General features: G+C 42.9%; 1 protein-coding gene across 1 annotated transcript in view; it reads right to left on the bottom strand.

The window, feature by feature from the left end:
- Window positions 1-21203, bottom strand: part of tbc1d14 (TBC1 domain family, member 14) — a 206705-nt gene extending 185502 nt beyond the window's left edge. The window contains exon 1 of the mRNA XM_084312894.1: window positions 20473-21203. Within this exon, the coding sequence (XP_084169020.1) occupies window positions 20473-21170 (698 nt within the window). The 5' untranslated portion in view covers window positions 21171-21203. The remainder of the gene's footprint in view (window positions 1-20472) is intronic.
- Between the last annotated feature and the right edge of the window lie 1993 nt (window positions 21204-23196).

Below are 23196 nucleotides of genomic sequence, written 5' to 3' on the forward strand. Positions count from 1 at the left end.
GGCAGTGAAAGGGTTAAACCAACTGCACAACCGTATACACGGAACACCTGGGAGAAACTCGATATGAGTGCAGTTCGTTTACCATTAGATACAGTGACAAATACTGACACATACTGACACACACTAGGGCTGACCCCCACTAGTAGAATAGTCGACTAATTTCCCAAAGTCGGGGCCGCGACCCCCAGTCGCCACCAACATTTTTTATTTGTTTTGCAGTCAGGCCACTGAACTTAGAAGCAGGCCAGGCCAGTGTTTCTAGTTGCAGCAGCGCAATAGTTAGATAACCTAGGTGGGGAACAACCAGGAGATCACTGCAACTCACACAAGTTGGAGAACTATCTCTCTCTCTCTCTCTTGCTCTCACACACACACACACACACAAAGGGAGCCGCATGTGATTGGTGGAGGCGGGACCCTTACAGAAAACTGTTGTTGCTAATCATTGACACATGCTAGCCTGTAATAATCCCCCCCAGAAAAATCTACTTTGCATTTGATATATTGCAAATATATGCCATCACACACACTGGCATTTAAAGGGTTAGAATTATAAAATGAATATGTGGTGTTATGATCAGGGCTGAAGTTTAATAAGATTGTATTTTTTATCAATTACAAAAAAACTGAAAATCAAATCTGTGTTTTTGCTATATTTTGCACTATATTTCCTGGCCTGAATGATTTCCCCAGCCCTGGTTAAAAGCCTCCAATGCTTATTAGTGTGTGTGCGTTTGAACGTTTGCATGTTTCAACCATACATTTCCATTTATAAAAAAAAATAATAATAATAATATATATATTTTACCTCCTATAATAGTGGGGGTCGCGGCTCTCTGACACCGTTATTTGGGGGTCGCGGCCTGAAAAGTTTGGGAACCCCTAATCGATCGAAAGGAGCCGTAGTCGACTGCCAACCTCTTAGTCGAATACAAAAAAAAATAATAAAAAAAAAATAAACTTTATTATAATTTTCTTTTTTTTATAAATCATTCTTTCCAAAAGCAAAGCGACCTAGAAGCGTGGCTAACGCTAATGGCACAGATACCAGAGGCTAACTGCCTAAGAAAACAGGCACAGAGGCACTGAAAGAGGATTTCACCCATCTAATGAACACACTAGACTAGACAAATATCAAGATGTATCCATCAGTGGACCAATTGCATGCTTTCGCAGAGGACAAGAAGCCTTCCGTCGACTCCTTCAGACATGCCATGGCATTCATAATTCATCCAGCCTCCCTCCGCTGCTGCAGCTGGACCCTGTTTGATATTGCAATGCCTCAATACCGCCGCCTGGTGGATGTCGGGCGAGTTACACGCCAAGCCAAACCGGAAGTGGCGCTCGGTGCATCGAAGAAATTCCTCCGGCAGTAATATCTTGTAACGTGGGTCTAGATACACACTTGAGTGCATTGGGATCGCTTTCGAAACGCAATAATCAATATGATTTCGGCGTTTATTGCGTCATACAAACGGGAGATGGATCTAGCAGATCAACGTCAAATAATTGGAATATTTTTTCTCCAGTAAGAGGAATCTAACGTTATTTTCAGCCCGATTGTTTATTAATTTCACGGCAATCCATCTGATCAACGTATGGTTTGGTTTGGTTTGGCAACAAAACATATACAGATTATTACTCTATTATACATTTTTGTCAAGGATAGGAACGAAAAAGGCGCAATGACTTATTTACATCGTTGTCCTTGGAAGTCAAGGATGCTTGAAACAACACATACAACTCATTACAGGAAATCAATCACAATTATTACATTTGCATAGTAATAATGGCACAACCCTAAATTAATACAAACAAAGCACATTTGTTGTTACAATGTTCTTCTAGCCGAGAGTCCGTGTGTCTCAGGAAGCACCCCAGGGGGGGGGGATTTGGGGGTTGGGAGGGAGGACGGAGAGTGGTTCTGGCCTAAACTAATTACAGTTGCTATTAGTTGGTATCAGAGGGGAGGGGGTAAGAAAAGACGCTACTGACGATCAAGGAATTATAAACGACCCCCCCCCCCTTTCCTTCACGCATGATGAAGCATAATGTATACCGATCATATACATTTGAATTTTTTTATATAGCATGTATAGGAAAGAAACGCCAATCGATAATCTATCATATGCGTCAGGGCCTATAACTCTCATTTTAGGAATTACTGCAGAAAACCTTAAAAACACACTTATATTCACGACGGTATTAACACGACAATGTATGAATGAAAAAATATAACGTTCCCACATCCGGAACGATAGATACCCGATGTTGAATGGGCCATAGTAATGTCGATATAGCTATAATATTTCTAAAGTTATAGCCCTGCAAAGAAGGTAAACATCTCCATAGGGTTACAGCACTGGCAGACTGGGCCCAAGGATGGGTACAATGCATGGCGGACAATGTGTTAACACTTTGAGTGCCAGCCACGGCATAATTTGTTAGTTCATGCCAACCGTTGAGTGCCAGGAACGAGATATGCAGTTTTTTTAATCGTTATTTTTTTTATTAGCGATTTCCATTCATATTTCATCAATCTAGCCTCACGTTACCACTGGTATTCTCTCTGAGCTCGAATTGGGAAAATACCGCCCCCTATCGTCTCTCCGGATGGTACTGCACCCCATTGGATTAGACTGAATGAAACGCATGGCAAAAAAAGAGTCCGGAATCCACATTTTACTTCTCAGGCAAGTAACCCGAGCCGATTGAACTCATTGTGGACCATCAGAACAGCATGGAATATATGTTTCCAGTACCCAGCGTTGGATCAATAAACGTGATCGATATTTGGAATGGCGATCAGGAATTGGAATAATCTTTTTGGAGAACATCTGATCTGAGGTAAGGAATCTATTTTACCAGTATTGGGATAATCAGAGCTGTTTTCACGTATATATCAATGTGTGTGGCTGTGAGTGTGTGTAGCTGATCAGGAAATAAGAAAATACATTTTTCAGCCCGCTTCTATAGCGTGCATAAGTACACATATACTATCGATAATCTAGCGTTTATTTGAAAACGATTCATAAATAGGCCGAAAAATTACAACGTGTTTGTGTATTACAGTAAAGCGCGATTCCTGCAGAATCATTTTTTCCCCCTGAAAGTTTCAAAAAATGAGCGTTTTTCAAAATGGTATAAAACGGAAATGAACCGATTAAAAAACAATCCGTTTCGACAATGTTGACTGCAAACAAGTCATTGATAAGCGACGGTCGTATTAGACACATAGCCATAATTTAAGATATAGTTTATGCGTTCGCAAATATGAGAGCTATTTGTCATTGAAGTGGGTGGTGGCACGAAACGGGGTAAATAGGACACGGAGGCTGGCACTCAAACTGTTAAGCAATATTATATATTTTTTAATTTAAATTTTTTTTTAATAGTCGACTACAAATCGACTATACAAATCCTTAGTCGGGGACAGCCCTAACACACACACACACACGCACACAGAGATTGGGGGGGGTAATAGATTACAAATCATGGGAAAACAGTTAATCGGATTACAAAGAAGGTGAGTAATCCTTTACAGTCGCTGTACAAACCACAGTAATCAGATCATACATACAGTAGGTGAGATTCCGTTTGATAATATGGCTGGAGAAGATGATGAAAATACAATCATTCAAATTATCTGGGATGAACAATCCGTCTAAATTCCTATTCCATGTTTCACAGGCAGCACTATAATACAAGAGGTAATTGAATGCAATCCTCCGATCACAACCTGGTAATCCTGTGGATTATGTTCATGCGTCTTGTTAGTAGGGGTCATATCATGTCATCACTGTACAATGCAACATAAATGTAGTAAAAAAAAATTATGTAAATGCTAATTTATCATACCTACTCTGAAATCAAAACCATGGAATGTTTTGCGCAGAAGATGAAAGCTAAGGTATAATGAGATGCTGAGGTGAGATTGTTTTCTGTGTGTGTGTTTTTGTGTGTGAGTGTGTTTTTCTGTGTGTGTGTTTTTCTGTGTGTGTTTCTGTGTGTGTGTTTCTGTGTGTGTCTGTTTTTTTTTTCTGTGTGTGTGTTTTTCTGTGTTTCTGTGTGTGTGTGTGTGTGTGTGTGTGTAAATGTGTGTGTGTATGTGTGTGTAAATGTGTGCGTGTGCGTTCCGTGGAAATCATTGGTTTCAAGGTGGGTTTGTTTTCAGCTCACTAATCCAGGCATGTGCAGAGGGGGGGGGGGGCTTTGGGTGCCCAAGCACTTGCCCAAGTGACCCTTGATGACCAAAGTGCCCTTTTTTGGCAAGGTTTTTTTTGTTTTATCTTTTTATGTTATTATTATTTTATAAAAAAATTTGTAAAGAGCAATGCCCATGGTCCTCATCAAGAATAATTGTAATATAGGGCGGCTGGGTGGCGCAGCGGACATTGCGCTCGTCACCAATGCAAGAGACTCCGGCCGGAGTGATGACTGGAGTGCTGGACGTCCCGTGACGACACCCACCCAGGATGCGACCCCCCTCTGCGTGCCCCCCTGTCTCCCTGTCTCCGGCTGTCTCGGAGTGATGACCAGAGTGTAGAACGTACCGGGAGGACACACCCCTGTGCTTCAACTGGAGCCGCTATCAGTTCTATCTTTAATCTTAAAACATTTTCAGTTGTTATCACTATCAGCTCTATATTAAATTTTTCAAAATGTTCAGTTGCTATCGCATGCACTCATCTGTGTTTCACTACACACATGGGTGCATGCTTACCAACTGTTCGCCTGTTTTTAATGCAACACTACTATCACCGACATCTAAGAAGGGAGATACCCCCTTGAATGGCCCTTCTAAGGTTTCTCTCCTCCACACTGCCTGTGGTGCATTTTTTCCTATTGTTAGGTTTTAGTGAGTTTTTCCTTACCTTCGCGTGGGGTATGTCTGGGAGTGTTGCATGCATGCATGCATGCATGCATGCATTTATTATTTATTTTGAGTTTATTATAATTTTTTGGACCTTATGGTATTCTTGTTTTTTCTTGACTTACGGTGTTTTTTCTTCTTGACTTGTTTAAAGAAGACGTGTCTCTGTTAAGCACTTTGAGTTGCACTCAGTGTATGAAAGGTGCTATATAAATGAAGATTATTATTATTATTATAAAGAGACTCCGGTTTCAAATCCGGGTGTCAGCGTTGCCTCCGGCTTGGGCCAGCCGACATACTAACTCAATTGGCAGAGTTAGCGGGTGGAAGTCGATGGGTGGTAATCTGGACGTTGTGGACAGCGACTCCTACAGGTCGGTTGGGGGACGCCTGCACAGCAGAGACAGGAAACGGTGGGGGTAGTGTGAGCCTCCCACATGTTACACCTCGCCAATGAGAGTCCGCGCTGGCAGGTGAAAAGATGTGACAGGCTGCCTCCTCGTGTACCGGAGGGGACACGTGATGCAAGGCTTCTATCCTCCCTACAACCGACCAGTGGGGGGCATAGTCGAGCAACGTTCAAGACAGGGGAGGGGAGAATTGGAAACGTGAAATTGGGATGAGAGAAAAAAATAGAAATTAAGGAGAAAAAGTGGATAAAAAAAATAATAATAATTGTAATAATATTATAAATTAATATTTCAATGCCTGTCTGTCTGAGGTGCATGGTTTTCTGTTATGTTGCACGACGCGTCGCCCCTTACTGACGGGCCCATTAGCCAATAGAAATCTTTAATTTTTTGTATCCACTTTTTCTCCTCCTATTTTCTGTGTTTTCCTCCCATCCCAATTTAGTTGTTATGCCAATTCCCCCCTCCCCTTCCAGGTCGTTGCTCGCATGTGCTCCCCACTGGTCGGTCTAGGGAGCCCTGAAGTCTATCACATGCTTCCTCCGATACATAGGAGACAGCCAGCAGCCTCTTTTCACCTGACAGCGAGGACTCTCATTGGTGAAGTGTAACGCGTGGGAGGTCACACTACCTTCACCATCTCCCTCCCTCGCTGTGCAGGCGCCCTGACCGACCTGTAGAAGTCGCTGTTTTACAACGACCAGATCACCACCCACCGGCTTCCCTCCCGCTGACACCACCAATTGTGTCAGTATGACGACCGCCCAAGCCGGAGGCACCGCTGACAGCTGGATTCGATACCAGTGTCTCTGGGGTGGTAGACAGACGCTTAGTCCGCTGCGCTACCCGGCCGCCTTAGCCAATAGAAAATCTATAATACATTTTGATAAATCCCCAACTATTTTAAGGCATAATCATATAGTATGACCAGTGTGTGGAAATCCAACCTCCTCCGTCAAATCAAGCTCAACTTCTTTCATGCAACAGTTGAGTCTGTCCTTTTGTATGGCAGTGAATGCTGGACCTTGAAGCCCACCCTGCAGAAGTCCTTGGATGGGCGCTACACCAGAATGATGCGTGTGGTGCTCAACATCAACAGGGATGAGCATGTCACTAATGCAAACTTGTATGGGGGGGGGGGGGTGCTAAAGGTGAGCGAGAAAGTGGCAGTCAGGAGAATGAGGCTGGCAGGTCACTGCCAGAGACACCATGAGCTGCCAACCAGCAAACTTGTGCTGTGGGAACCAACAGACTGGCATCGATCACGAGGACGTCCCACGTTAACCTACGTGGACGTACTTCCGTGTTACATTCTCTGAATATTGGTTGATAATGCTATAGTTTGGCTGGTTACGTTACGCTGTAGTTGTTCTATTTTTTTTTAAATGTGAGCACCTGCCCCCCTAACGGTCTCTGCACAGCCCTGCGCTAATCTTACCAACTCTTGTATGCGACTAACTCATTGAAACCTAATATATGTCATTTAAAAGGTGCTATAGATATTTTATATAAAATGTTTTAGTAAATCATAAAAAGAAAACAGCCACAGAGCTTTTAGAAATGTATTGCTTTTCCCTCCAAATAAACGATTGTATCAGTTAACCCTTTCACTGCCACATGACAGAAGGTTAGCCCTTTACTATCACACAACCGACGGCGATGCTCCATCATTAGCTCCGCAAATGCGGAGCTAATGATGGAGCATCGCCGTCGGTTGTGTGATAGTAAAGGGCTAACCTTCTGTATTGTCACAGTGAAAGTTAACCGGCTGTCGTGTGGCAGTGAAAGGGTTAAAGAATGTTGGCTGGTCCAAAATGAATAATGTTGTTTACATGTCGCAGCCATGCATCCCCTCCCGACTTCAAGTGTCAAGTTTCAAGTTTCTTTATTAGTTGTCATACAAAAGTACAGAATACTTTTATATAAAAATGCTTCTTTCTGTTTTGCTCCAGAGATTGTGCTAGATAAAAATAGATAAGTATAAAATAGAAGTCAAGTACGTAGACAAAAGTGTTCAATATATACATATATACAAAACGTCCTGATTGGATAAGTGACATGCTGGTGCTCGACATCTAGTGGTTGAATGTTTTCTATGCTGTTCAATAGACCTGTCGCTAAACCACGCCCATAAATAGAATTTGTCCAATCATATCACAGCAAAATCCTCGCTGCACAAACCTGGGTCAACTAGGATTGTAGGCTGTATCAAACCAGACGGCTTTGATCGAAACCACTGTCAAGAGTTCAGTTTTATGTTATTATCTACATAATATCCGATGGTGAAACGCTGTGCGTGGGGTACCTGTAATTCGGACACCAGGTACCCTGAAAGACTGGATGGAGGAGTATATTTCATACCTTTTCCGAAGCCCAAACGAAAAGTGCAAGCGGTGGATTCTACTGTGTCGTCGACCACATACACAACTGAATGTGAAGACCATTACCAAGGACACTTATGTTTGCTCAAAGGTGATTGATTGATTGAATTGATTGATTGAATTGATTGATTGATTGAAAAGTTTATTAACAGATTGCAGAATGGGTACAGTACAGTACAGCTCAATACATACAATTGTTAAGGGGATGCAGACCAGAGAAAGACTTTCGTCTTGTTTACATCAGGGTCCCCCATTTTCAATTCATCATAACATATATGACATACATGACATACAGATAGACAGTACTGCTACATCTATACATTTATGACATATCAGATTTGCAAATACAGTACTGTTTGTGATACAAAAGTGTCCAGAAAAGGAGTGTATATACATTTGGCGTAGAAACTGTACATTGGAGGAGGTTGGATGGGTGGGGTGGGGTTGGGTGGGTTGGGTGAGGGCTGTACATTGGAGGTGGGGGGGGGGGGGGGGGTGGGGGGGTTTGGGTAGGGGACACACACACATTTTACACTGTACATTGGAATACTGACAAAGCCTTACTTGGTCATTTACTGTACAACTAGGTTAGGACATTTGTAGGGGCCAGTTTCGAATTGCAGTCTCACGTAGGTGTTTTTTGAGAGTGTTTTTGAAAGTGGGTAGTGATTCACATTCCTTTACAGCTTTAGGTAGGGCGTTCCACATTGATGTGGCATAATTGCGAAACGTGTTTAGTCCCTTGTTTGAGCCGAATCTGGGTTTTACATGATTTGTGGAGCTCCCTCTGGTGTTGTGATCGTGGTATTCACTGACCTTTGGGAAGTATTTTGACATGTACATGGGTACCTTGGTCGCGTAGTGTATCTTGTAGACCAGGCCCATTGCAAGTTGCTGTACTCTGTCGTCTACTCTAAGCCATCCTAGGTTGTCAAAGTGGGCAGGGGTGAGGTGGGTTCTAGGAGTCAGGTCAAGTAGTAGTCTGACTAGCTTGTATTGAGATGTTTGTAATTTGTTTTTTTAGTGCCTTTGAGGTGCTTTGGTACCATGAGGTGCAAGCATAGTCGTAGTACCCTTGAATGAGTGCTCCTGCTAGAGTCTTCAGGGTATTCTTGTTTACCAGAGAGGAGATCCGGTACAAGAATCGCGTTCGTTGGTTGACTTTTTTTATTACATTGGATGCCATTTTGTCACAGGAAAGATTAGCCTCTAGGATGGAACCCAGGTAGGTAATTTCATCTTTCCTTGTGATAATATTGTCACCCACTGTAACCGAGAAGCCGTCGGTCTTGCTGAGTTTGTTATTTGAACCGAAGAGAATGGACTCTGTTTTGCCCATGTGTAATGATAGTTTGTTGTCGGCGAGCCATATGCAGATTTTGCCTAGTTCCGAGCTGAGGGCTTTTTCAACCTGTAACTTGTTCTTGTCAGAGACCAGCAGGGCTGAGTCGTCCGCAAACAGGAACAAGTTGCAGTCACAAGCTGACGACATATCATTTGCATAAATTAGGAATAGTAGCGGTCCTAGTATGCTTCCTTGTGGAACACCACAGCTCACTGTGAGGGGGGGGGATAGGGTACCGTTTACTTCCACCATCTGTTCCCTCCCCTCCAGGTAGGATTGTATCCAGCTCACTGATAAACTATCAAAACCAATTGCTTTTAGCTTGTCAATCAGAATGGTGTGATTGACAGTGTCGAAGGCCTTTTGTAGGTCCAGCATGACCAGGTAAGGTAAGGTCAATTCATAAAGACATAATATTTGACGGCATGTATTAGAAACGTAGACCAAACTATTAGTTTGCTAATGTTTGACTTTGACTGCGAACTAGCTATTGTATATCCAGCCTAGTTAGCAGCTACCATTACCAAGGACACTTATACGTTTGCTCAAAGGTAAGGTCAATTCATAAAGACATAATATTTGACGGCATGTATTAGAAACGTAGACCAAACTATTAGTTTGCTAACGTTTGACTTTGACTGCGAACTAGCTATCGTATATCCAGCCCAGTTAGCTAACATTAGCAGCTAGCTAACGTTAGCTGCCAACATGTAATGATACCGCAGATATTTCTGCATCATAAGGTTATCTTTCTGCATCATAACGTTAGCTTATACTCTGGACTGGATTGATAGCAGGGCTAGTACTAGTAGAGCCAGCTAGTGGTAAAGCTCCAAGGTGTGAATGGAACTGTGTGAATGTGAGGGCTTTGCTGAAAAAGAGCATTCATGCTCAGCGAACCTACCTTGGTAAATAAAGGTTATATACAGAACCATAACCTAGCCCCAACCATAACCATAAGCTAACCCTGACCACACTCTAACGCTGACTGTAGCCACTAGGTTTATTCCAAAAGGCCACAGATGAGTGTGAGTGTATCAACCGGTTTGTAGGAATCAATCAAATCCACTTTGAGCTGCATTTTATGTATGAAAGATGCTCCATAAATGAACTATTATTATTATAGACATGCTTAGCTAATACTCAGCTTTTTGTGTTTTTTCACAGAATGGGGTGTGCTGGAGATGTTACTGCCTCTCCCCCTCATCCCTCTCCCCTTATCCATCACCCCTCTCTCCTCCCCTCTTACTCCAGATGAGGAGTGCCGGCCTGTGGAGCAGGCTCCCCGGAAGGTGGACATTACTAGAAAGCTAAAGAATGCTTAAAATTTAATAGGAATGTTAGAGGTTCTAGAAGGTGCTACTATGACATCCAACAACGTTCCAGAATGATCGGGCAGAACTAAGGTTCTAGAATGTACTGCCATGACATCATCACACACGTTCCAGACTGTTCGGGCGGCACTAATTTTCTAGAATGTTCCTAACAATAGGTCTGTGGGTGAATTATGTACCATTACAATCACTACAGTACTGTATTAAGTTTCAAAAGTAAAAGTACAGTACATATTCTATAGGGTGTTCTTGTATTTCAGTGCATTCAACCCTCGATTGACCTGAAGGTTGTTAAAGTGGTCCAGTTATGCTGCTCTGTGTCCCTCAGATTGCTGGTTTACAATGTTAAAGTACTTAATCTTCATCAACAGTTGCTGATATTGCACATTAATCCACAATGGAGGTACTAGAAGAATATAATGTTAAATTACCATAGATGTATCACAACAACACATGATATTGTTCGCTATTCCAGTTTATATCGTACATCCATTTGTGTAACTGTAAATCCATGTATATTTATTGTATATATTAAAAATAGTGGCTATTTATGTACACTTTAGTTGTGGGTTTTCTTTTCTAATCAGAGTGATCTATCTTGAGAATGTGTTGTATATGCATTTATTTATATTTATATTAAATATAACTTATACTTAGTTATAAGAAAAGTTATAAGAAAAAGAAAATGTCCTGCTGTACCCATATACTGTGATTTACAGGTATTTTGGTAAATGGCTGTATTTATATAGCGCTTTTATCCAAAGCGCTTTACAATTTGTTTCTCACATCTTACCCATTCACTCACATTCACACACCGACGGTGGAGGCAACCATGCAAGGTGCCAACCTGCTCATCAGTGTCTTGCTCAAGGACACTTCGACACGCTGCCCGGGAGGAGCGAGAATCAAACCGGGAACCTCCGGATTACCAGACGACTGCTCTACCTCCCAAGCCACTGTCGCCCCCTATTATTAGGTCTATTTTATTATTAGGTATTTTTACTTTGGTCTCTATCCAGGGTATCTGCAGGTTTAGCCCAGTCATATTTAATGCTTTTTAAGACTTTTTAATGCCACTCAGAATTAAATTTAATACCAATTTCACAATAACAAAATGACAAAAATCATGCAACGACACCAATTAGTTTAAGTTTAGGGACACATTGGTCCAAAGATGTTTATTAAAACATAACTTGGAAACTTAAAAATCTTGAACTTAAAGGAGTAACTGGATTGGATGAATTTCAACAAAGGGGTGACCAAACATAAATAGCAAATATAACAAAATATACCAGCGGCCAAGCAGCAAGTGCAACAGCCACTGTCAGAACACATAACTATTACCACCCTCCCCAGGGTATCAAAAAAGTCAACCAACAAACAAGATTCTTGTGCCGGATCTCCTCTCTGGTAAACAAGAATACCCTGAAGACTCTAACAGGAGCACTCATTCAAAGGTACTACGACTATGCTTGCACCTCATGGTACCAAAGCACCTCAAAGGCCCTAAAAACAAGATTACAAACATCACAAAACAAACTGGTCAGACTACTGCTTAACCTCACTCCTAAAACCCACTTTACCCCTGCCCACATTCAAAAACCGCTCTTAAAAAGCACCTACGGGAGGCTGCAATTAGAAACTGGGCACCGTAAATGTCCAAACCCCCCTCACCCCCCCTCCTAATGTACAGTCTCCTCCCCATCATATGTATATATTTTCTGTTAGGATCTCTGGGTAACAGTACTGTATATTTGCATATCGTATGTCACAATTGTAACACTACAGTACTATATAGTATACCTGTATGTCATGTATGTCCCTATGCCATAAATGTCATGATGTCATGTATGTTGAGTATGTCATAAATGTCATGTCACTATAATTGAAAATGGGGGACCCCGATGTAAACAAGACACACGTCTTTCTCTGGTCTGCATCCCCTTAACAATTGTGTGTATTGAGCCGTACTGTATTGTACCCATTCTGCAATCTGTTAAATAAAGTTTTCATTCATTCATCCAGTTGTTTTGTTTTTGTGGTTTTGGTTGAATGAATACTTTGTTTAACAGATTGCAGAATGGGTACAATACAGTACGGCTCAATACACACAATTGTTAAGGGGATGCAGACCAGAGAAAGAAGTTTGTCTTGTTTACATCAGGGTCCCCCATTTTCAATTCATAGTGACATTTATGACATACTCAACATACATGACATTTATGGCATAGGGACATACAGGTATATAGTACTGTACCGTTACATTTGTGAGTGACATATAAGATATGCAAATATACAGTACTGTTACCCATAGATCCTAACATACATGGGAGGATACTGTACGTCATTAGGAGGGGGTGGGTGGGAGGAAAAAATACATAGTGGGTGAAGCTCTCATCGAACATAAACACAAACGTGTCCTTGTTTACATCCGTGAATAGATTATTTTCAAGTTAAGACCTCAGCTTCAAGCTTTGGCATGGAGCCGAATGTTATCCGGACTTCTGTTGGTGCAGATGTTATAGTCCTACCTGAGATGGCGCAGCTGGTGTGGAGGCAGGCGGGGCCGAAAATAAATGCGAAATAGTAGTTTGCAGGCGGTTTTTGCAGAACGCTCAGCATGTGCGACTCGACTGCTCTTTTTTTTTTTGCAGCGGGGCTTGTAATGGTCTTTGACTGGGACCAACCATCGCGCAAACAGTGGATTGTCGAGCGAGTTCTCGTTAAATTGGCACTTAGTTTCCCATATTAACGAGTGCAAATGCTAAACTAAACTAAACGTAACGTTAGCGTTAGAGTTGTTCCGATACCGATACCAGTATCGGAAATGCCGCCGATACTGCCTAAAATGCTGGTATCGGTATCGGCGAGTACCCTCTAATGTTGCGCTCCGATACCATGACGTAATTTATCAACAACACTGCGGACGTTGGGCTCTGTAGATACTTTATATACTCATACTTCGCTGGGTGAGCATTATAAAACAAACGTGTGCTTAATCGACCGTGAATTAAAGTGTCAATTGCCATTAACAGCAGAGCAGATACTTTCTTAAAATGCCATTGTCCCGACAGCGCTGTTGACGGGGAGCTCTGATGAGTTCGCTTGGTGGCTGGTGTTATTAGCATTGAACAGCTAACCGAAAGCTAGCTTTGACGTTACCTTGGCTAAAGTTGGGGCTATTCACATAATCCAGCAATAATGGCTGCAGATCTGCAAGCAAAGTACAGCAAGTTGGCAAAGGAGTATTCCAAGTTAAATCACAATGTCACCGGCAGTAACGTTACAGTCTTTCCATATAGCGGTAGCTCATGCTAGCTAACATAGCTCACGGTAACGTTGTCATTGCACAATTGCACGTCGCGTACACAATTAATGACATGTTGCGGACAGCCATATCGGCGACAATGTTTAGCTTTTAGTGCCAAATGATAAGAGTCTGAGGCGGAGTCTCAAAAGAGAATGTTGAATATTTATTGTGCAAAAATCACAACAACAGAGCCTCTGGTACTAAACGGAGCCTTCTTGTGGAAGCAAGTGCAGCAACGAATAATGTCCGTGTGGAACTAATGTGCCAACAACCTTTCCGTGGGTGAACTCATTGAGATAGTTTTCAATTACTGATACTAATACTAATCTATACAATCACCTGTTGTTGAATAAATACCATTACTTTATAGTTATTACTAAAAAAAACAGTATATATAAAACAGTAGCTGTATTTAAAAAAAAAAACGTTTTATAATTTATATAATATATTTTTTTATTTTTTTAATGTATGCACTGGTATCGGATAAGTATCGGTATCGGCCGATACCCAAAGCTTAGGTATCGAAATCGGATCGGAAAGGAAAAAATGGTATCGGAACATCTCTAGTTAGCGTTATCGCTTCGCCTTGCTAACGTTAGCTAGACTCCGTTGCTGAAATGGTTCCCCGGGCCCGGCCAACACATTACACAAGGAGTTGTGTTGGTTCCGCCCCATTCCGGTCTGCGTGATGCTACAATGAAAAGTCAAACTTTATCTCCCGTTAACAGTTTTCCCCCAGATTTCATAATAAAACATAAGATGACATGGCATTTTATCTTTCCTTTCTATGGCATTTTTAAGACCTCTGAAAATGGATTTAAGACATTTTAAGACAAACTAAGGCCTTAATAATTGATAAACTAATTTAAGACCTTTTAAGACTTTTTAAGGATCCGCGGACACCCTGCTATCACTATACATTTATAGTTAGTGTAATCAATCATTTGACCTGATGTACACTAGAATGTGCAGCATACCATTCTCTGACGTCTCACCCCTTTATGGAGGAGGATTGTTGGCAAGTGACAGCTCTCACTTTTTTCCTCATTCTAGTGACTAGTAGTGACACAACTGTCGGGTCTAGCTCGTATACTGCATTGGACCACTAAACTAAATATCAGCAATAGTAATAATCATGGATTATCGTCATAGTTCTTGTAATCTTCAATCAAGTCAACTGTAAGTAATGCGACGTTATCTATAGCTAATGCTTGCATCACCATGGAGGTCTATGTGTATCTCATGAACGTACTTTTCCACTGCATATTGTAACCCTCTCTGTCTGCTTCTAGATGAAATATTTGTCTTATCTTTAAAAAACAGGTCTATTACCTGCTGTGGCATAGCCCCTTTCGTGACTGTGAAGCAAGGCTTGCATCACAGTCAGGAAAGGGGCTGCCTGTAGCCATCGTCAACGAGAGTCATCCACGGTCGGCTTAGCTTTACCGAGTTTTCAAAGGGGGCGTGGTTTAGCGACAGGTCTATTGAAAAAGGACAATATATCTTTCACTGAGTGATTTAGCTCAGTACTGGGTGTGGTTGGTTAGTTGCTGTACTGTAGTCAGATTGAGCTCAGTAGTGGGTGTGGTTGGTTAGTTGCTGTACTGTAGTCAGATTGAGCTCAGTAGTGGGTGTGGTTAGTTAGTTGCTGTACTGTAGTCAGATTGAGCTCAGTAGTGGGTGTGGTTAGTTAGTTGCTGTACTGTAGTCAGATTGAGCTCAGTAGTGGGTGTGGTTAGTTAGTTGCTGTACTGTAGTCAGATTGAGCTCAGTAGTGGGTGTGGTTAGTTAGTTGCTGTACTGTAGTCAGATTGAGCTCAGTAGTGGGTGTGGTTAGTTAGTTGCTGTACTGTAGTCAGATTGAGCTCAGTAGTGGGTGTGGTTAGTTAGTTGCTGTACTGTAGTCAGATTGAGCTCAGTAGTAGGTGTGGTTAGTTAGTTGCTGTACTGTAGTCAGATTGAGCTCAGTAGTAGGTGTGGTTAGTTAGTTGCTGTACTGTAGTCAGATTGAGCTCAGTAGTGGGTGTGGTTAGTTAGTTGCTGTACTGTAGTCAGATTGAGCTCAGTAGTGGGTGTGGTTAGTTAGTTGCTGTACTGTAGTCAGATTGAGCTCAGTAGTGGGTGTGGTTAGTTAGTTGCTGTACTGTAGTCAGATTGAGCTCAGTAGTGGGTGTGGTTAGTTAGTTGCTGTACTGTAGTCAGATTGAGCTCAGTAGTGGGTGTGGTTAGTTAGTTGCTGTACTGTAGTCAGATTGAGCTCAGTAGTGGGTGTGGTTAGTTAGTTGCTGTACTGTAGTCAGATTGAGCTCAGTAGTAGGTGTGGTTAGTTAGTTGCTGTACTGTAGTCAGATTGAGCTCAGTAGTGGGTGTGGTTAGTTAGTTGCTGTACTGTAGTCAGATTGAGCTCAGTAGTGGGTGTGGTTAGTTAGTTGCTGTACTGTAGTCAGATTGAGCTCAGTAGTGGGTGTGGTTAGTTAGTTGCTGTACTGTAGTCAGATTGAGCTCAGTAGTGGGTGTGGTTAGTTAGTTGCTGTACTGTAGTCAGATTGAGCTCAGTAGTGGGTGTGGTTAGTTAGTTGCTGTACTGTAGTCAGATTGAGCTCAGTAGTGGGTGTGGTTAGTTAGTTGCTGTACTGTAGTCAGATTGAGCTCAGTAGTGGGTGTGGTTAGTTAGTTGCTGTACTGTAGTCAGATTGAGCTCAGTAGTGGGTGTGGTTAGTTAGTTGCTGTACTGTAGTCAGATTGAGCTCAGTAGTGGGTGTGGTTAGTTAGTTGCTGTACTGTAGTCAGATTGAGCTCAGTAGTGGCTCGTAGGGCTACTGACATCGCTGAGGTTACCCAGATGGGGGAGAGTAACACTCGCACCGGTGTGTGCATCTCTGTGAGGACCCTTCTAGCTTAAACGTCAGCGACTTAAAGAGAACATTTCACTTCAGTAGAATCCGTCAGAATGTTTCAGCGGTCTTACCTCTATGATGGAGGCTGCTGGAACATGACGAGTTCTACTGAAGTGAAATATCTCTAAGTCAATTAAGTTTAAATCCCTCACAGAGGGGGCAGCGGTGGCCTAAAGGTTAGAGAAGTAACTAACTCCAGACTAACTGCTCAAAGCTCCAGACTAACTGCTCAGAGGTCCAGACTAACTGCTCAGAGCTCCAGACTAACTGCTCAGAGGTCCAGACTAACTGCTCAGAGCTCCAGACTAACTGCTCAGAGCTCCAGACTAACTGCTCAGAGCTCCAGACTAACTGCTCAGAGCTCCAGACTAACTGAGCTCCAGACTAACTGCTCAGAGCTCCAGACTAACTGCTCAGAGCTCCAGACTAACTGCTCAGAGCTCCAGACTAACTGCTCAGAGGTCCAGACTAACTGGTCAGAGCTCCAGACTAACTGCTCAGAGCTCCAGACTAACTGCTCAGAGCTCCAGACTAACTGCTCAGAGCTCCAGACTAACTGAGCTCCAGACTAACTGCTCAGAGCTCCAAACTAACTGCTCAGAGCTCCAGACTAACTGCTCAGAGCTCCAGACTAACTGCTCAGAGCTCCAGACTAACTGCTCAGAGCTCCAGACTAACTGCTCAGAGCTCCAGACTAACTGCTCAGAGCTCCAGACTAACTGCTCAGAGGTCCAGACTACAGTACAGACGGGGCACGAAATAAACTTTCTGACTCATCGGCCAGTGGCGGGTAGATGGGAAAAATCTACCCACCAAGCATATTTCTTACCAGCCAAAAAAAACGCATTTTTGTGTCACATATATATACAAATTCAGTAAATTTCAAGTAGATAGGGTATTATGTTGAAGAATACACTTAAATAAGAGGCCAGAGTAAAATTTTAAGCAAATTATTTTAATATATTCATTGATGATTGATTAATCAATACATGTAAATTCAATCTTAAGCTTAAATTGTAACCTACTGTTAAACATCATCAGACTCCTCACTCTACCCTCTTTGCAGGATATAACGGAACATAATTAGGGATGCCCCGATCACGTTTTTTGACACCGATACCGATCACCGATCGTCTATGAGCCATATCGGCCGATACCGATCGTTTTTGGTAAAAAAAAATATATATATATATATATATATATATATATATAAAAATAATTATATAAATTATATATATTATATAATCATACTTGTAGTTGTATTATCTGCGAGACATCGCCACCATGCAACAAGTCAAAATGCTCGCTATCTGCAAACAGCTCCACTGTCTGTGTGTATACTAGAGTAGCCTCCAGCTCCAGCAAGGATTCTCCGGCGCTGCAGCTGGACCCTATACTCTACATTCAGCATGCCCTCATGCGATGGAAGCCAGGGGCTCGAATACGCATCGAATCAATGATATAAGACATTGATATCAGGAGCTATCTGTAGCTACTGCTAGCCGGCTAGATAACTTTAAGACAACGCCTCAGTGAACTATTTAGTTTACTGGGACATTTCGTAGTGAGCTAACGTGAGCTAACGTGAGCTACCTAGCCAACGGAGGTATCATGCACTCTTAGACTATTGCTGGAGCATTTGTTGATATCAGGAGCTAACAGTAGCTAGCCGGCTAGATAACGTTAGACAATGCCTCATGTATTAAACTAAAAGTGAATAGTTGACTGGGTCATTTTGTAACGGTAGCTAACGTTAGCTCACGGAGGTCCCACTAGACTAGAGCAGTCAGCAGACTGCCCGATGCAATAGGAGCCTCTGTGTTTACACGGGTTTGGGAGGCGTGTATCCTTTCCGCAACGGAATTCGGTTTCCGGGTTCCTCTGATTGGCCGCAACCCCCACGTGACCCGCCCCCCTATCCACCGCTCTGCCGCTGCCGCGCGCGGCAGAGCGAGCGGCCGCGGACTCGCTCGCTTCCTCAATTTATACGCATGGAAGTATTGACTGAATGAATGAATGAATGAATGAATGAAAACTTTATTTAACAGATTGCAGAATGGGTACAATACAGTACGGCTCAATACACACAATTGTTAAGGGGATGCAGACCTGAGAAAGAAGTTTGTCTTGTTTACATCAGGGTCCCCCATTTTCAATTCATATAGAACGACTACGCCGTAACAAATCATTAAAAAAATATACCGTTAACTGGAATATGTTGTGCCTTTACGCATATGTTGGATTATGTAATTGGTTTGTCATGACAAACAAATAAAAAAATCGCGATTTACCCGCTGGCTACAACAACACACAGTGACTGCATGTAGTCACTGTGTGTTGATGTTGTAGCCACCTCCTCAGAGGCAGGAATACTAAGCTCCCCCTTAAGCTCCAGGAGAGAGGGGAGAGGCTGAAAACCCGCAGTTCTTGCCCGACTGATGGGAGCCGAATCCCCGGATCCGATTTGTCTGATGAATACCCCCAAAACATGGAGGTCCCGAATGCATGGAAGTATTGATTGCGCGGTAACAAATCATTAAAAAAAGATACCGTTAACTGGAATATGTTGTGCCTTTACACATATGTTGGATTATGTAATTGGTTTGTCATGACAAACAAATAAAATATCGCATCGCCGGCTGTCTCTGGCTTGCTCCAGCGGACACCAGAGCTCAACCCGCGGCGAGAATGTGCTGCCGCGAGCGGCATCGCTGAGCTCTGGCTCTGACTACATGCAGTCACTGAGTGTTGTGTTGCTGTAGCCAGCGGGTAAATCGCGATTTTTTTATTTGTTTGTCATGACAAACCAATTACATAATCCAACATATGTGTAAAGGCACAACATATTCCAGTTAACGGTATCTTTTTTTAATGATTTGTTACGGCGTAGTCGTTCTATATGAATTGAAAATGGGGGACCCTGATGTAAACAAGACAAACGTCTTTCTCTGGTCTGCATCCCCTTAACAATTGTGTGTATTGAGCCGTACTGTATTGTACCCATTCTGCAATCTGTTAAATAAAGTTTTCATTCATTCATTCATTCATTCATTCATTCATTCATTCATTCAGTCAATACTTCCATGCGTATAAATTGAGGAAGCGAGCGAGTCCGCGGCGGCAGCGGCAAAGCGGTGGATAGGGGGGCGGGTCACGTGGGGGTCGCGGCCAATCAGAGGAACCCGGAAACCGAATTCCGTTGCGGAAAGGATACACGCGTTTGGGAGGGGCAGGAGGAGGAGGAGGAGGAGGAGCAGTGCGCTGCAGGTCTGTGTGCTTGAGACAGAAATCAGCGAGTGAGAACTCCGCTAAGAATTGGATCATGTTTTTCGATCGGTTTCCACATGGCGGACAGACCTCTCAGTCTCACTCGCCAAACCTAAAATCTGCCCGCCAATGGCGGGTGGCGGGCTCTAATTTCGTGCCCCGAGTACAGAGCAGCCCTACAGTAGGGCTGAGCCCAAATGTTCAGACCTTCGTTCGTTACGTTGGCATTTGAATTCTAAATCAACATTTGAATTTTTTATAATTTTTTTTTAATTATTATTATTATTATTTTATTGTGTCTATTCATTCTGTTTAAACCAATGGGGTTTTTCTTCACAGTTGCAGATAAAGATTAGGCTACACTAATATTATAGTATTAAAACTGATGAGTTAAATTCATTAAAGAAAGTTGATTTAATACAAATTTAAAAAAATCATTTAATCAGATTAATGACTTCAAATTCAAATTGAGGATTTAGTTTGAGTATATTTATATTTTTTTTTTTTTTTTTTTTTTTTTTGAAATTAAAATTATTATTTTTTTATTATTAAAAACGAAGGTTCAAAATTCCGTTCGAAACGAAGTTCGAACCCCAAAAACAGGCTTCGGGGACAGCCCTACCCTACAGTACAGACTCAAACACCTAGAGTTTACCTGTTGAAGAAGCTGGCCAGTGGCCCCGGTCTCTTGGCCCGGCCGCCCTCCTCCTCCTGACCTCCGCCCCCCGACCTCCGCACGGGGCTCCAGAGGTCATCGCCCGGCGACGAAGACAGCGTCACGTCCGAGAAGTGCTCCGGCCCGGCGCGGTCGTCCGTCTCCAGGGTGACGATGGCGCTGGAGTCGGAGGTGACCATGAAGTCCAGGACGTCGTCCTCGTTGGAGACGGAGAGCGTGGCGGACAGCTCCGTGCTCAGGCTGGACACGCTGCACATGTCGTCGCTGCGACTCGGTGCTCCGCCGCCCCCCGCTGTGGCCGTCGACCTCGCGGCGGGGCTGAAGAGGCGAACAGAGTCGTAGCCGCTCCGGGGGAAGGTGGAGGACTTGCAGAGGGCATTGCCGTCGGCCGGCTGGTCCAGGGGTAACGTGGCCGGAGTGGAGGGGTGATTTAGGCTTCCGTCGGCCGGGCTTTGGTGGAGGATGGGCTCCGGGTGGTTGATCTCCAGGGTGGGGATGCCCGAGTCCAGGCTGTGGTGGTTGAGCTCCAGGGTGGGGATGCCCGAGTCCTGCGAGGCCAGGCTGTGGCTGTCCTGGTCCCGGTGCCCACAGCTCTTCTGGGGGCTGCTGTAGTAGATGGGAGTGGGGGAGAGCGAGGGCTTGTAGCTGGGCAGGGAGAGCTGGCGGAGGCAACACATGCTGGGCTCATGGCGCTGGTTGACGTGGTTGAGGTGATCAGGGGTGGAAGCAGGTGGCATGATGGAGCTTTGGTCTTTCCCCACCGAGCCGTTCTCCATTATGGCTCCTCCAGACACACCTGGAACAGAACACACAGTCTCTCAACCTCTACCGTCTTTAACTAATACAGTTATCAACCTCTACTGACTTTAACTAATACAGTTCTCAACGTCTACCGTCTTTAACTAATACAGTTATCAACCTCTACTGACTTTAACTAATACAGTTCTCAACGTCTACCGTCTTTAACTAATACAGTTATCAACCTCTACTGACTTTAACTAATACAGTTCTCAACCTCTACTGTCTTTAACTAATACAGCTCTCTCTCAACCTCTACTGTCTTTAACTAATACAGTTATCAACCTCTACTGTCTTTAACTAATACAGTTATCAACCTCTACCGTCTTTAACTAATACAGTTCTCAACCTCTACTGACTTTAACTAATACAGTTTTCAACCTCTACTGTCTTTAACTAATACAGTTATCAACCTCTACTGTCTTTAACTAATACAGTTATCAACCTCTACCGTCTTTAACTAATACAGTTCTCAACCTCTACTGTCTTTAACTAATACAGTTATTATCAACCTCTACCGTCTTTAACTAATACAGTTATCAACCTCTACTGTCTTTAACTAATACAGTTATCAACCTCTACTGTCTTTAAAGGGGAACTATCTTATAAATGGCCTTTTTCAGTGTTTAGCATTGTTTCCTAGCTATGTGAACTTATATTAATATGATCTATGTCTCAAAATTCTCATATTGGCGCATTCTTCCAATTCTCCTCTCACAATATTCACCCTCACTGAACTGAGTCGTTTGAAAATGTGCCTATATGTGATGTCAGAGAGACACCGCTGCATGTTAATGTTCAGGCGAAGACGACGCTGCGCAGTGGTTTAGGAGCCCAGGCTCAAAACAGCTTGAGATCTTGAGGTAGAAAAATGCTGTTTTTGAGGACTTGATTAGAAATGCAAAACAATGAATAAAAAAAATATATATATTACAGAGGTGTTCCATAGACTCACAGGAATTGTGTAAAAGTGCCCAAATAGTGAAAGAAATAGTAAAATAGTTCCCCTTTAACTAATACAGTTCTCAACCTCTACTGTCTTTAACTAATACAGTTATCAACCTCTACTGTCTTTAACTAATACAGTTATCAACCTCTACTGACTTTAACTAATACAGTTCTCTCTCAACCTCTACCGTCTTTAACTAATACAGTTCTCAACCTCTACTGTCTTTAACTAATACAGTTCTCAGCCTCTAATGTCTTTAACTAATACAGTTCTCAACCTCTAATGTCTTTAACTAATAGTTATTATCAACCTCTACTGTCTTTAACTAATACAGTTATCAACCTCTACTGTCTTTAACTAATACAGTTATCAACCTCTACTGTCTTTAACTAATACCGTTCTCAACCTCTACTGTCTTTAACTAATACAGTTCTCAACCTCTACTGTCTTTAACTAATACAGTTCTCTCTCATCCTCTACTGTCTTTAACTAATACAGTTCTCATCCTCTACTGTCTTTAACTAATACAGTTATATATCGTATTTGCTTTCGCGTCCCGCTCTGAGCCTTATGAGATACCCCTTATCTCCTATGATACCTATTGTATCTCCAACGAAAACAACTACATGCACCCCACCTGTCTGGGGCCCCGCCCCTATGGTGGCACTGCCCATATAACCGTGACTCTGGTCACCAAAACACCCTTCCTCTATTTTCGTCCCAGCGTACTGGCTGCGTGCACCATATGTTAACTAGCAGGATGAAAAAGATCAGAGTCATAATGTTGAAAGCTTACCGGAGGTTGCTGGCCCCTGGCATCTTCGACGCATGTTTTCGGCGACACGACGGGCCTATGTTGATGTTCCTCGTTTAATGACAGCAGATCGAGGTTCAGCTGTACAAGATTGGCTGTCGGGCCAGCTTGTACTCAGGCAGGCCCTGTGTCTTCAGGCATG

This window comes from Notolepis coatsorum, assembly GCF_963971535.1.
Source record: "Notolepis coatsorum genome assembly, chromosome: 4".
Lineage (NCBI taxonomy): Eukaryota > Metazoa > Chordata > Actinopteri > Aulopiformes > Paralepididae > Notolepis > Notolepis coatsorum.